At 47.2% G+C, this 15,629-nt stretch overlaps 1 protein-coding gene across 2 annotated transcripts in view; it reads right to left on the bottom strand.

The window, feature by feature from the left end:
- Window positions 1-7,300, bottom strand: part of LOC110485609 (aspartate aminotransferase, cytoplasmic) — a 39,497-nt gene extending 32,197 nt beyond the window's left edge. For both annotated transcript variants that reach the window (XM_090195486.1, XM_090195487.1), the window contains exon 1: window positions 7,114-7,300. In XM_090195486.1, the coding sequence (XP_090051612.1) occupies window positions 7,114-7,222 (109 nt within the window). In that variant the 5' untranslated portion in view covers window positions 7,223-7,300. The remainder of the gene's footprint in view (window positions 1-7,113) is intronic.
- Window positions 7,301-15,629: the final 8,329 nt, after the last annotated feature.

Here is a 15,629-nt window from a genome sequence, read left to right on the forward strand (position 1 = left end):
TTTGCGACCTTTTGCCACATTTCAGGCTTCAAACATAAAGATATAAAACTGTATTTTTTTTGTGAAGAATCAACAACAAGTGGGACACAATCATGAAGTGGAATGACATTTATTGGATATTTCAAACTTTTTTAACAAATCAAAAACTGAAAAATTGGGCGTGCAAAATTATTCAGCCCCTTAAGTTAATACTTTGTAGCGCCACCTTTTGCTGCGATTACAGCTGTAAGTCGCTTGGGGTATGTCTCTATCAGTTTTGCACATCGAGAGACTGAAATTTTTTCCCATTCCTCCTTGCAAAACAGCTCGAGCTCAGTGAGGTTGGATGGAGTGCATTTGTGAACAGCAGTTTTCAGTTCTTTCCACAGATTCTCGATTGGATTCAGGTCTGGACTTTGACTTGGCCATTCTAACACCTGGATATGTTTATTTTTGAACCATTCCATTGTAGATTTTGCTTTATGTTTTGGATCATTGTCTTGTTGGAAGACAAATTTCCGTCCCAGTCTCAGATCTTTTGCAGACTCCATCAGGTTTTCTTCCAGAATGGTCCTGTATTTGGCTCCATCCATCTTCCCATCAATTTTAACCATCTTCCCTGTCCCTGCTGAAGAAAAGCAGGCCCAAACCATGATGCTGCCACCACCATGTTTGACAGTGGGGATGGTGTGTTCAGCTGTGTTGCTTTTACGCCAAACATAACGTTTTGCATTGTTGCCAAAAAGTTCAATTTTGGTTTCATCTGACCAGAGCACCTTCTTCCACATGTTTGGTGTGTCTCCCAGGTGGCTTGTGGCAAACTTTAAACAACACTTTTTATGGATATCTTTAAGAAATGGCTTTCTTCTTGCCACTCTTCCATAAAGGCCAGATTTGTGCAATATACGACTGATTGTTGTCCTATGGACAGAGTCTCCCACCTCAGCTGTAGATCTCTGCAGTTCATCCAGAGTGATCATGGGCCTCTTGGCTGCATCTCTGATCAGTCTTCTCCTTGTATGAGCTGAAAGTTTAGAGGGACGGCCAGGTCTTGGTAGATTTGCAGTGGTCTTATACGCCTTCCATTTCAATATTATCGCTTGCACAGTGCTCCTTGGGATGTTTAAAGCTTGGGAAATCTTTTTGTATCCAAATCCGGCTTTAAACTTCTTCACAACAGTATCTCGGACCTGCCTGGTGTGTTCCTTGTTCTTCATGATGCTCTCTGCTTCTTTTGACGGACCTCTGAGACTATCACAGTGCAGGTGCATTTATACGGAGACTTGATTACACACAGGTGGATTGTATTTATCATCATTAGTCATTTAGGTCAACATTGGATCATTCAGAGATCCTCACTGAACTTCTGGAGAGAGTTTGCTGCACTGAAAGTAAAGGGGCTGAATAATTTTGCACGCCCAATTTTTCAGTTTTTGATTTGTTAAAAAAGTTTGAAATATTCAATAAATGTCGTTCCACTTCATGATTGTGTCCCACTTGTTGTTGATTCTTCACAAAAAAATACAGTTTTATATCTTTATGTTTGAAGCCTGAAATGTGGCAAAAGGTCGCAAAGTTCAAGGGGGCCGAATACTTTCGCAAGGCACTGTAGGCTAGCTGGCTGGCCTACACCAGGCCCTGGTCTAGTCTAAGGAGAAACTACAGACATGTAGACTAGCTGGCTGGCCTACACCAGGTCCTGGTCTAGTCTAAGGGGAAACTACAGACATGTAGGCTAGCTGGCTGGCCTACACCAGGCCCTGGTCTAGTCTAAGGAGAAACTACAGACATGTAGACTAGCTGGCTGGCCTACACCAGGCCCTGGTCTAGTCTAAGGAGAAACTACAGACATGTAGCCTAGCTGGCTGGCCTACACCAGGCCCTGGTCTAGTCTAAGGAGAAACTACAGACATGTAGACTAGCTGGCTGGCCTACACCAGGCCCTGGTCTAGTCTAAGGAGAAACTACAGACATGTAGACTAGCTGGCTGGCCTACAACAGGCCCTGGTCTAGTCTAAGGAGAAACTACAGACATGTAGACTAGCTGGCTGGCCTACACCAGGCCCTGGTCTAGTCTAAGGAGAAACTACAGACATGTAGACTAGCTGGCTGGCCTACACCAGGCCCTGGTCTAGTCTAAGGAGAAACTACAGACATGTAGACTAGCTGGCTGGCCTACACCAGGCCCTGGTCTAGTCTAAGGAGAAACTACAGACATGTAGACTAGCTGGCTGGCCTACACCAGGCCCTGGTCTAGTCTAAGGAGAAACTACAGACATGTAGACTAGCTGGCTGGCCTACACCAGGCCCTGGTCTAGTCTAAGGAGAAACTACAGACATGTACCCTAGCTGGCTGGCCTACACCAGGCCCTGGTCTAGTCTAAGGAGAAACTACAGACATGTAGCCTAGCTGGCTGGCCTACACCAGGCCCTGGTCTAGTCTAAGGAGAAACTACAGACATGTAGACTAGCTGGCTGGCCTACACCAGGCCCTGGTCTAGTCTAAGGAGAAACTACAGACATGTAGCCTAGCTGGCTGGCCTACACCAGGCCCTGGTCTAGTCTAAGGAGAAACTACAGACATGTAGACTAGCTGGCTGGCCTACACCAGGCCCTGGTCTAGTCTAAGGAGAAACTACAGACATGTAGACTAGCTGGCTGGCCTACACCAGGCCCTGGTCTAGTCTAAGGAGAAACTACAGACATGTAGCCTAGCTGGCTGGCCTACACCAGGCCCTGGTCTAGTCTAAGGAGAAACTACAGACATGTAGACTAGCTGGCTGGTCTACACCAGGCCCTGGTCTAGTCTAAGGAGAAACTACAGACATGTAGCCTAGCTGGCTGGCCTACACCAGGCCCTGGTCTAGTCTAAGGAGAAACTACAGACATGTAGACTAGCTGGCTGGCCTACACCAGGCCCTGGTCTAGTCTAAGGAGAAACTACAGACATGTAGACTAGCTGGCTGGCCTACACCAGGCCCTGGTCTAGTCTAAGGGGAAACTACAGACATGTAGACTAGCTGGCTGGCCTACACCAGGCCCTGGTCTAGTCTAAGGAGAAACTACAGACATGTAGCCTAGCTGGCTGGCCTACACCAGGCCCTGGTCTAGTCTAAGGAGAAACTACAGACATGTAGACTAGCTGGCTGGCCTACACCAGGCCCTGGTCTAGTCTAAGGAGAAACTACAGACATGTAGCCTAGCTGGCTGGCCTACACCAGGCCCTGGTCTAGTCTAAGGAGAAACTACAGACATGTAGACTAGCTGGCTGGCCTACACCAGGCCCTGGTCTAGTCTAAGGAGAAACTACAGACATGTAGACTAGCTGGCTGGCCTACACCAGGCCCTGGTCTAGTCTAAGGAGAAACTACAGACATGTAGACTAGCTGGCTGGCCTACACCAGGCCCTGGTCTGGTCTAAGGAGAAACTACAGACATGTAGACTAGCTGGCTGGCCTACACCAGGCCCTGGTCTAGTCTAAGGAGAAACTACAGACATGTAGCCTAGCTGGCTGGCCTACACCAGGCCCTGGTCTAGTCTAAGGAGAAACTACAGACATGTAGCCTAGCTGGCTGGCCTACACCAGGCCCTGGTCTAGTCTAAGGAGAAACTACAGACATGTAGACTAGCTGGCTGGCCTACACCAGGCCCTGGTCTAGTCTAAGGAGAAACTACAGACATGTAGACTAGCTGGCTGGCCTACACCAGGCCCTGGTCTAGTCTAAGGAGAAACTACAGACATGTAGACTAGCTGGCTGGCCTACACCAGGCCCTGGTCTAGTCTAAGGAGAAACTACAGACATGTAGCCTAGCTGGCTGGCCTACACCAGGCCCTGGTCTAGTCTAAGGAGAAACTACAGACATGTAGCCTAGCTGGCTGGCCTACACCAGGCCCTGGTCTAGTCTAAGGAGAAACTACAGACATGTAGACTAGCTGGCTGGCCTACACCAGGCCCTGGTCTAGTCTAAGGAGAAACTACAGACATGTAGACTAGCTGGCTGGCCTACACCAGGCCCTGGTCTAGTCTAAGGAGAAACTACAGACATGTAGACTAGCTGGCTGGCCTACACCAGGCCCTGGTCTAGTCTAAGGAGAAACTACAGACATGTAGACTAGCTGGCTGGCCTACACCAGGCCCTGGTCTAGTCTAAGGAGAAACTACAGACATGTAGCCTAGCTGGCTAGCCTACACCAGGCCCTGGTCTAGTCTAAGGAGAAACTACAGACATGTAGACTAGCTGGCTGGCCTACACCAGGCCCTGGTCTAGTCTAAGGAGAAACTACAGACATGTAGCCTAGCTGGCTGGCCTACACCAGGCCCTGGTCTAGTCTAAGGAGAAACTACAGACATGTAGCCTAGCTGGCTGGCCTACACCAGGCCCTGGTCTAGTCTAGGGAGAAACTACAGACATGTAGCCTAGCTGGCTGGCCTACACCAGGCCCTGGTCTAGTCTAAGGAGAAACTACAGACATGTAGACTAGCTGGCTGGCCTACACCAGGCCCTGGTCTAGTCTAAGGAGAAACTACAGACATGTAGACTAGCTGGCTGGCCTACACCAGGCCCTGGTCTAGTCTAAGGAGAAACTACAGACATGTAGACTAGCTGGCTGGCCTACACCAGGCCCTGGTCTAGTCTAAGGAGAAACTACAGACATGTAGACTAGCTGGCTGGCCTACACCAGGCCCTGGTCTAGTCTAAGGAGAAACTACAGACATGTAGCCTAGCTGGCTGGCCTACACCAGGCCCTGGTCTAGTCTAAGGAGAAACTACAGACATGTAGACTAGCTGGCTGGCCTACACCAGGCCCTGGTCTAGTCTAAGGAGAAACTACAGACATGTAGCCTAGCTGGCTGGCCTACACCAGGCCCTGGTCTAGTCTAAGGAGAAACTACAGACATGTAGCCTAGCTGGCTGGCCTACACCAGGCCCTGGTCTAGTCTAAGGAGAAACTACAGACACGTAGGCTAGCTGGCTGGCCTACACCAGGCCCTGGTCTAGTCTAAGGAGAAACTACAGACATGTAGCCTAGCTGGCTGGCCTACACCAGGCCCTGGTCTAGTCTAAGGAGAAACTACAGACATGTAGACTAGCTGGCTGGCCTACACCAGGCCCTGGTCTAGTCTAAGGAGAAACTACAGACATGTAGCCTAGCTGGCTGGTTAGAAGCTACTTTTCTTTGTTTTTCCCCCCTTCCTGCAGTTCATTAATACCAAATACTGATTCATCAAGGTCACAAAACAAGCCCAACTAGTTTTTTTTATAACAGTTCCTCAACACACCCTGTTTCTACGAGAATCAGTCTCTCACTGCCAACAACAACCAGTCAATATTGTCCCGTGTGGTGTTATGAGGCCCTTGGCTCTGGGTTCTGTAGCTACTACCGAGGGAGTACGACCGGAAGTGAATTTCCCTAGCAGGTGGAGCTAACCCCATCCCATTTCCCTAGCAGGTTGAGCTAACCCCATCCCATTTCCCTAGCAGGTTGAGCTAACCCCATCCTTTTTCCCTGGCAGGTTGAGCTAACCCCATCCCATTTCCCTAGCAGGTTGAGCTAACCCCATCCCATTTCCCTAGCAGGTTGAGCTAACCCCATCCCTTTTCCCTGGCAGGTTGAGCTACCCCATCCCTTTTCCCTAGCAGGTTGAGCTAACCCCATCCATTTTCCCTGGCAGGTTGAGCTAACCCCATCCCCTTTCCCTAGCAGGTTGAGCTAACCCCATCCCTTTTCCCTAGCAGGTTGAGCTAACCCCATCCCTTTTCCCTAGCAGGTTGAGCTAACCCCATCCCTTTTCCCTAGCAGGTTGAGCTAACCCCATCCCTTTTCCCTAGCAGGTTGAGCTAACCCCATCCCTTTTCCCTAGCAGGTTGAGCTAACCCCATCCCTTTTCCCTAGCAGGTTGAGCTAACCCCATCCCTTTTCCTAGCAGGTTGAGCTAACCCCATCCCTTTTCCTAGCAGGTTGAGCTAACCCCATCCCTTTTCCTAGCAGGTTGAGCTAACCCCATCCCTTTTCCTAGCAGGTTGAGCTAACCCCATCCCTTTTCCTAACCTTAACCTACGTCTTCTAACCTGCTACGTACATTTTCCCACCCTGCTGAGTAAATTCTCCTTACCTGCTATGAAAAAGTCACTTCCAGTCATAGCTGTACTCCTAGGTTCCCCAACTGGCCGAATTTGGCCCGCAGGCTGTTTTTTTTTTTTTTATGATTTTGGAAATCTGTTCCAAAGTATTCCCACGCACTACACAATAGTGAGATATGTGATCATATGAAAATATGTGATTATGTTCTAGTCAAATATTATATCTGTTTGGGCTTCTTGCCATAAATTTGCTGTCATCTAATGACCATCGGCTCAAGAAAAACAATGGTCCCGGTGTAGAATCTAGTTCATGAGTCCTGCTGTTCTCCCTCAGTGAGTGAGAAGATACAATCATGTACAGCCTTGGCATTGGAAGACTGATGAATGAAATAGAAGGGTAACAATATAACCTAGTAGTGAAGGCAGAGTGATCTATTCCAAACCCAACACATGCATAACTATCTGTTCGGTACTGCATCCAGAATCATTTTCTTTCCATCAGCTACAGAGCCCACTGGTCATAGAGATCCAATTCCTAATTCTATGACAATGGTATTCAGACCTCATCTCCAATGTTTAGGAATGACCACAGACCCAGACCTTTTGGAAGGTGTGTCACCCTACGACTGGTGATAAGTTAACAGTTTATAATACACTTCTATTGCGGACTGCCTGATCTGTTCTGTATGGACCGCACGGGTTCTCGTAGAAACAATCTTGAGCTCACATTGCTTTCCAGTGTCCACCAAATGTCAAACTCCAGAATGAGCAGCGTTTTATAAATGCTTTCATGATAGATACTAGCTAGATGCCCATGTATTAGCAGAAAACTATGGCTGATATATGCGGCAGTCTGGTTGCACTTGCTGTCAAACTTCGACTAGTCTGTGAGCCTGCATGCTAACGAGGAAGGTCAAAGCCATGTTAGTTGGCAAGCATTCTAATGTCATGCTACTCAGACTAGTGCCCGTGGTCCGAGCAGTTTACCCGTCTGTGTTGCACATTCTAAACGTAAGTTAGCATAGCTTGTTGGAGCTTTTCTCTCTTACCTCCGACTCCCAAATTCACCTTCTGCGCGTTAGTGTCCTCTCTGAAATCGGCAGTCAGTTTAAAAACGGCCACTGGAGGGGCTTGAGGTACTTCGGCGAATATAGACATGATTATAACGGATCCCGGTACAGAGCAGGAGAGAGTCGTTCTTGTTCAGTACCTCACCGGTAGGCTGCAGCGGTGAGACAGGCGATTGAGCTTCACCTTCAAAGCGCTACAAGGTACCACTGTGAAGCAGGAAAGAATAACTAAGTACTTCCGGGTCAGAATAAAGAGACAGTGCAAAGCCTAAATGGTCAACAATTGTTTTGTGTGTGTTCTCATATCATTTATTGCACTGTACGTTGTGTTGCATTGAAAGGGGGGTCCATTTTACTCAGACTTCTAGTTTCCAAATCTACAGAGTTTACACCCAGAGGAGCGCCCTGCCCCTTTCTTGCTAAGTATCGCTTATTCTTTCTGGCGGAACGGAAGTCTACAAGGCAAACTGGAACCAATGTCTGGAACGGGCGTCAACCCAATGACCAATGAGATAGCATGGAATAGTGACCGGGGCTGCGAGACAGCCAATGAGAGCCAAGCATCTGAAAGGTCAAGGGCTAGTGCAGCTGTATGGCTGTACACATGGAAATGATTAGGTTGTTAGAATAGGTGATATCAAAGCAACTGGATATACTTTTACATCCTGTATGTTGATATATATATTTTAGCTACTGTACTTATCAAACGTATTGTATCTGACATTTTAGGAAAATATCATAATTGTGGCTTTAAGTCCCGAGAGCAAATTAAACACTGTCTGCAAGTGACTATACAGGAGATTATGAATAGATTCATAAAGATTAAATTACATCAAAATAAATAGCATAATGAGTAAACAGTTCTGAATGTTTGATTACGGGCTATTAAACATATGCAATTACTCTTTGCGCCACTAGATGTCAGCCTTAGCTAGCAAAGCAAGATATGCTGTCATTTTATCCCAGGGTTTCCCAACCCTGTCTTTGCATTTAATAAATATGCAAATTCCAAGTTATTCATTCTAAGAGCCAGTCAAGTCCAAGTCGTACATTCTAAGAGCCAGTCAAGTCTAAGTTTTTCATTCTAAGAGCCTGTCAAGTTGAATTCAGTCACAAGATTTTTCAAGTCAAGTAAACAAAAATCTATACATGCAATGACTTGTTCAACTACAAGTCTGTGTGTATTTATTGATGCTACCAGACAACCCGTTTCTTTATTTTGTCGATTTTGATTTTGATTATGTAATAATGAATTTGAACAACATCCCCCCCTCTCTCTCCTTTACTCTTCCTCTCTTTCTCCCCCCTCTCTCTCCTTTACTCTTCCTCTCTTTCTCCCCCCTCTCTCTCCTTTACTCTTCCTCTCTTTCTCCCCCTCTCTCTCCTTTACTCTTCCTCTCTTTCTCCCCCCTCTCTCTCCTTTACTCTTCCTCTCTTTCTCCCCCTCTCTCTCCTTTACTCTTCCTCTCTTTCTCCCCCCTCTCTCTCATTTACTCTTCCTCTCTTTCTCCCCCTCTCTCTCCTTTACTCTTCCTCTCTTTCTCCCCCTCTCTCTCCTTTACTCTTCCTCTCTTTCTCCCCCTCTCTCTCCTTTACTCTTCCTCTCTTTCTCCCCCCTCTCTCTCCTTTACTCTTCCTCTCTTTCTCCCCCTCTCTCTCCTTTACTCTTCCTCTCTTTCTCCCCCTCTCTCTCCTTTACTCTTCCTCTCTTTCTCCCCCCTCTCTCTCCTTTACTCTTCCTCTCTTTCTCCCCCTCTCTCTCCTTTACTCTTCCTCTCTTTCTCCCCCCTCTCTCTCCTTTACTCTTCCTCTCTTTCTCCCCCTCTCTCTCCTTTACTCTTCCTCTCTTTCTCCCCCCTCTCTCTCCTTTACTCTTCCTCTCTTTCTCCCCCCTCTCTCTCTCCTTTACTCTTCCTCTCTTTCTCCCCCCTCTCTCTCCTTTACTCTTCCTCTCTTTCTCCCCCCTCTCTCTCCTTTACTCTTCCTCTCTTTCTCCCCCCTCTCTCTCTCCTTTACTCTTCCTCTCTTTCTCCCCCCTCTCTCTCCTTTACTCTTCCTCTCTTTCTCCCCCCTCTCTCTCTCCTTTACTCTTCCTCTCTTTCTCCCCCCTCTCTCTCCTTTACTCTTCCTCTCTTTCTCCCCCTCTCTCTCCTTTACTCTTCCTCTCTTTCTCCCCCCTCTCTCCTTTACTCTTCCTCTCTTCTCCCCCCCTCTCTCTCCTTTACTCTTCCTCTCTTTCTCCCCCTCTCTCTCCTTTACTCTTCCTCTCTTTCTCCCCCTCTCTCTCCTTTACTCTTCCTCTCTTTCTCCCCCCTCTCTCTCCTTTACTCTTCCTCTCTCTCTCCCCTCTCTCTCCTTTACTCTTCCTCTCTTTCTCCCCCCTCTCTCTCCTTTACTCTTCCTCTCTTTCTCCCCCTCTCTCTCCTTTACTCTTCCTCTCTTTCTCTCCCCTCTCTCTCCTTTACTCTTCCTCTCTTTCTCCCCCTCTCTCTCCTTTACTCTTCCTCTCTTTCTCCCCCCTCTCTCCTTTACTCTTCCTCTCTTTCTCCCCCCTCTCTCTCCTTTACTCTTCCTCTCTTTCTCCCCCTCTCTCTCCTTTACTCTTCCTCTCTTTCTCCCCCTCTCTCTCCTTTACTCTTCCTCTCTTTCTCCCCTCTCTCTCCTTTACTCTTCCTCTCTTTCTCCCCCCTCTCTCTCCTTTACTCTTCCTCTCTTTCTCCCCCCTCTCTCTACTTTACTCTTCCTCTCTTTCTCCCCCCTCTCTCTCCTTTACTCTTCCTCTCTTTCTCCCCCCTCTCTCTCCTTTACTCTTCCTCTCTTTCTCCCCCTCTCTCTCCTTTACTCTTCCTCTCTTTCTCCCCCTCTCTCTCCTTTACTCTTCCTCTCTTTCTCCCCCCTCTCTCTCCTTTACTCTTCCTCTCTTTCTCCCCCCTCTCTCTCCTTTACTCTTCCTCTCTTTCTCCCCCCTCTCTCTCCTTTACTCTTCCTCTCTTTCTCCCCCTCTCTCTCCTTTACTCTTCCTCTCTTTCTCCCCCTCTCTCTCCTTTACTCTTCCTCTCTTTCTCCCCCCTCTCTCTCCTTTACTCTTCCTCTCTTTCTCCCCCCTCTCTCTCCTTTACTCTTCCTCTCTTTCTCCCCCCTCTCTCTCCTTTACTCTTCCTCTCTCTCCTTTACTCTTCCTCTCTTTCTCCCCCCTCTCTCTCCTTTACTCTTCCTCTCTTTCTCCCCCCTCTCTCTCCTTTACTCTTCCTCTCTTTCTCCCCCCTCTCTCTCCTTTACTCTTCCTCTCTTTCTCCCCCCTCTCTCTCCTTTACACTTCCTCTCTTTCTCCCCCCTCTCTCTCCTTTACTCTTCCTCTCTTTCTCCCCCCTCTCTCTCCTTTACTCTTCCTCTCTCTCTCATTTACTCTTCCTCTCTTTCTCCCCCTCTCTCTCCTTTACTCTTCCTCTCTTTCTCCCCCCTCTCTCTCCTTTACTCTTCCTCTCTTTCTCCCCCTCTCTCTCCTTTACTCTTCCTCTCTTTCTCCCCCCTCTCTCTCCTTTACTCTTCCTCTCTTTCTCCCCCCTCTCTCTCCTTTACTCTTCCTCTCTTTCTCCCCCTCTCTCTCCTTTACTCTTCCTCTCTTTCTCCCCCTCTCTCTCCTTTACTCTTCCTCTCTTTCTCCCCCTCTCTCTCCTTTACTCTTCCTATCTCTCTCCTTTACTCTTTACTCTCTGTGTAGCTCCACTTATTTGGCTTCTTTGCCACACACTTACCGCTTCACACGAGTACACACATATACACACACACACACATACAGTGCCTTGCAAAAGTAATCGGCCCCCTTGAACTTTGTGACCTTTTGCCACATTTCAGGCTTCAAACATAAAGATATAAAACTGTATGTTTTTGTGAAGAATCAACAACAAGTGGGACACAATCATGAAGTGGAACGACATTTATTGGATATTTCAAACTTTTTTAACAAATCAAAAACTGAAAAATTGGGCGTGCAAAATTATTCAGCCCCTTTACTTTCAGTGCAGCAAACTCTCTCCAGAAGTTCAGTGAGGATCTCTGAATTATCCAATGTTGACCTAAATGACTAATGATGATAAATACAATCCACCCGTGTGTAATCAAGTCTCCGTATAAATGCACCTGCACTGTGATAGTCTCAGAGGTCCGTTAAAAGTGCAGAGAGCATCATGAAGAACAAGGAACACACCAGGCAGGTCCGAGATACTGTTGTGAAGAAGTTTAAAGCCAGATTTGGATACAAAAATATTTCCCAAGCTTTAAACATCCCAAGGAGCACTGTGCAAGCGATAATATTGAAATGGAAATTTCTACCAAGACCTGGCCGTCCCTCTAAACTTTCAGCTCATACAAGGAGAAGACTGATCAGAGATGCAGCCAAGAGGCCCATGATCACTCTGGATGAACTGCAGAGATCTACAGCTGAGGTGGGAGACTGTCCATAGGACAACAACCAGTCGTATATTGCACAAATCTGGCCTTTATGGAAGAGTAGCAAGAAGAAAGCAATTTCTTAAAGATATCCATAAAAAGTGTTGTTTAAAGTTTGCCACAATCCACCTGGGAGACACACCAAACATGTGGAAGAAGGTGCTCTGGTCAGATGAAACCAAAATTGAACTTTTTGGCAATAATGCAAAACGTTATGTTTGGCGTAAAAGCAACACAGCTCATCACCCTGAACACACCATCCCCACTGTCAAACATGGTGGTGGCAGCATCATGGTTTGGGCCTGCTTTTCTTCAGCAGGGACAGGGAAGATGGTTAAAATTGATGGGAAGATGGATGGAGCCAAATACAGGACCATTCTGGAAGAAAACCTGATGGAGTCTGGAAGGGTTCAAAAATAAACATATCCAGGTGTTAGAATGGCCAAGTCAAAGTCCAGACCTGAATCCAATCGAGAATCTGTGGAAAGAACTGAAAACTGCTGTTCACAAATGCTCTCCATCCAACCTCACTGAGCTCGAGCTGTTTTGCAAGGAGGAATAGGAAAACATTTCAGTCTCTCGATGTGCAAAACTGATAGAGACATACCCCAAGCGACTTACAGCTGTAATCGCAGCAAAAGGTGGCACTACAAACTATTAATTTAAGGGGGCTGAATAATTTTGCACGCCCAATTTTTCAGTTTTTGATTTGTTAAAAAAGTTTGAAATATCCAATAAATGTCGTTCCACTTCATGATTGTGTCCCACTTGTTGTTGATTCTTCACAAAAAAATACAGTTTTATATCTTTATGTTTGAAGCCTGAAATGTGGCAAAAGGTCGCAAAGTTCAAGGGGGCCGAATACTTTCGCAAGGCACTGTATACACACACACATATACACACACACACACACACATATACGCACACACACACACACACACACACACACACATATACGCACACACACACACACACACACACACACACATATACGCACACGCACACACATATACGCACGCACACACACACACACACACACACACACACACATATACGCACACACACACACACACACACACACACACATACGCACACACACACACATATACGCACACACACACACACACACATATATGCACACACACACACACACATATACGCACACACACACAAACACATATACGCACACACACACACACACACACACACACACATATACGCACACACACACACACACACACACACATACGCACACACACACACATATATGCACACACACACACACACACACACACACACACACACAAAGACATGTACACACACACACACACACACACACTCATGCACAAAAAGACATGTACACACATACACCTCTTCACACTCATCTCCAACTTCCTCTTCCACTCTGTCATTCGTCTGATATGGGGCCTCTCTATCTCTCTCTCTCTTTTTCAGGCCCTGAAGAAAAGCTGCCACTGAACCATCAACAGTGTTGTATTTCAAAGGGCAAGAAGCTGCCGAGAGGACGAAGACTATTGAGTCAATTTGTCAAACTGATGGACGTCTTGTGTGTTTGTGTGTGTGTGTGTGTGTGTGTGTGTGTGTGTGTGTGTGTGTGTGTGTGTGTGTGCATATATGTGTGTGTGTGTGCGTATGTGTGTGTGTGTGTGTGTGTGTGTGTGTGTGTGTGTGTGTGTGTGTGTGTGTGTGTGTCCTCTCTCTGTCTCTAGGACAGAATTTCTGAGCTTAAATGTCTCTCCTGTTAAAAATCAAACAGTGTTATACATACTGTACATGTTATACATACTGTACATGTTATACACACTGTACATGTTATACACACTGTACATGTTATACATACTGTACATGTTATACACACTGTACATGTTATACATACTGTACATGTTATACATACTGTGCATGTTATACATACACTGTCTGTTATTGAAGTTCTACTTCCCATGTTTCCATGGTGATTGCATTGTTTCTGGCCATACTGTTTGTTCTCGATCAGCACCCTCATACCAGGACAACCTCCCTGGTCAGAGGGGATATGGGGGAGGAGAGGGGAGATGGGGGAGGAAATGGGAGATGGGGGAGGAGAGGGGAGATGGGGGAGGAGATGGGAGAATAGGGGATAGGGGAGGAAAGGGGAGATGGGGAGGAGAGGGGAGATGGGGTGGAGAGGGGAGATTGGGGAGGAGAGGGGAGATTGTGAGGAGATGGGAGATTGGGGAGGAGATGGGAGATGGGGGAGGAAAGGGGAGATGGGGCAGGAGAGGGGAGATGGGGGAGGAAGTGGGAGATGGGAGAGGAGAGGGGAGATGGGGAGGAAAGGGGAGATGGAGAGGGGAGATGGGAGAGGAGAGGGGAGATGGGGGAGGAAATGAGAGATGGGGGGAGAGGGGAGATAGGAGTAGAGGGGAGGGAAAGGGGGAGAGGTGGCAGACAGGGGGCCTTGCACTTACATGGTTACACTCTCATTACACACACACAGACACACGCACACACACACTTCCTCACCCGACCAGGTACCCCTCCTACAGTAGATGTTTTAATTCTTGACTCACTGGGAGGAGTAGAGGGCAAGGCAGGGTGTGTGTCTTTACATGTGAGTGTGTCTATGAATATCTTCATTTTGTTTGTCTATCGAAGTGTGTGTATCTATGTGTGTGTATCTATCTATCTATGTGTATCTATGTGTGTGTGTGTGTGTGTGTGTGTGTGTAGTGGTGATCCAGGTAGGTCTATAGGGGAGATCTGAGGGGCTCGGAGGGCAGATTACGAAAGTTCTCTTGTCAGATCAGTAATTATCAGCTTTGTGAGGGGAGCTCCATGAGCCGGGTGGAGGCAGGGGGCCTCCGGGTCAGCCGCGGCCAGAGAGGGAAGCCGTCACTGGGGACAGGTTGACAGGACGGCCCCCTGGGGAGACGATGGCCAGGGCTGACACTGACAGCTGCTTAGAAAAGAAATGTTGCAGCCCCTCTACTCCCCTGCCTCCATCACCCCCTTCTTGTTCCTTACAAGGCTCAACACAAGCTGTCTCACTCCCTCTCTCTCTCACACACACACACACACACACTCTCTCACACCCTCATACACACACACACACACTTCACACAGTGCCAACTTCCTGGGAAAATAACCTTCGTCATGATAACCCCCTCCTCCTCCACAGTTAGATAGTCAGCCAGTGGAGATTGATTACACTGAATCTAAACAGTGGTCACTCTGCCTGGGTTCTATCTAAATACAGTAGTTGCTCAACACTTGTTAGATTGTGGTCAGGGTTTTTTTTTTACTTTTTAAATAGTTGACAAAGTTAAATTGGTTACGGTGAGTAACATTCAAAGATTCTGGCTCAAAGCATTTCCAAAACGCTTTATTGTCCTTTGTCGAAATTGGAGAGAAAAAAAAACAGTGTTTGTCTTTCCTATATTCATGACACTGGACTAAGTTTCTGTCCCTCCTCTTCCAAACCCACACCTCACAACACCTTGTCATCTCTCATTTGCATACTTAGACGGTGAGTGTGTGTGTGTGTGCGCATGTCTGTGTGTGTGCGTGCATGCACGTGCGTGTGTGTGTGACGGTCTGTGTTGAGTCTAGCCTGGCAAGGAGGATGCCTGTAGAAAGTGACCCGTGTGGGTAGGTACACATCAACAAACAGAGCTGCGTCTGTGTGTGTTAAGGGTCAGAGGTCAGGGGTCAGGGCTGCTGAGCTGAGTGACAACCTTTAGAAGCAGCATGTCTGCTGGTTGTTTTCAATACGGACCGTGTCATCAATCCTCCACCAGGCTCAACAGGGGATGGCTGAAGTAAGGTGGAGGAATGGTATAGCAACGTAGGACAAGAGAAGACAGTGTAGTGTAGGGAAGGATAGGTTAGTATGTAAGGTAGGATAGTTTACCATAGGCTAGGATATAAGGTAGGATAGTTTACCATAGGCTAGGATATAAGGTAGGATAATAGGATATATAATAATTTAGGATCGTTTACCATAGGCTAGTATACAAGGTAGGATAGTTTACCATAGGCTAGGATGT

The sequence above is a fragment of the Oncorhynchus mykiss genome, chromosome 13 (genome assembly GCF_057628025.1).
Source record: "Oncorhynchus mykiss isolate SJ-2025 chromosome 13, ASM5762802v1, whole genome shotgun sequence".
In the NCBI taxonomy this organism is placed as follows: Eukaryota; Metazoa; Chordata; class Actinopteri; order Salmoniformes; family Salmonidae; genus Oncorhynchus; species Oncorhynchus mykiss.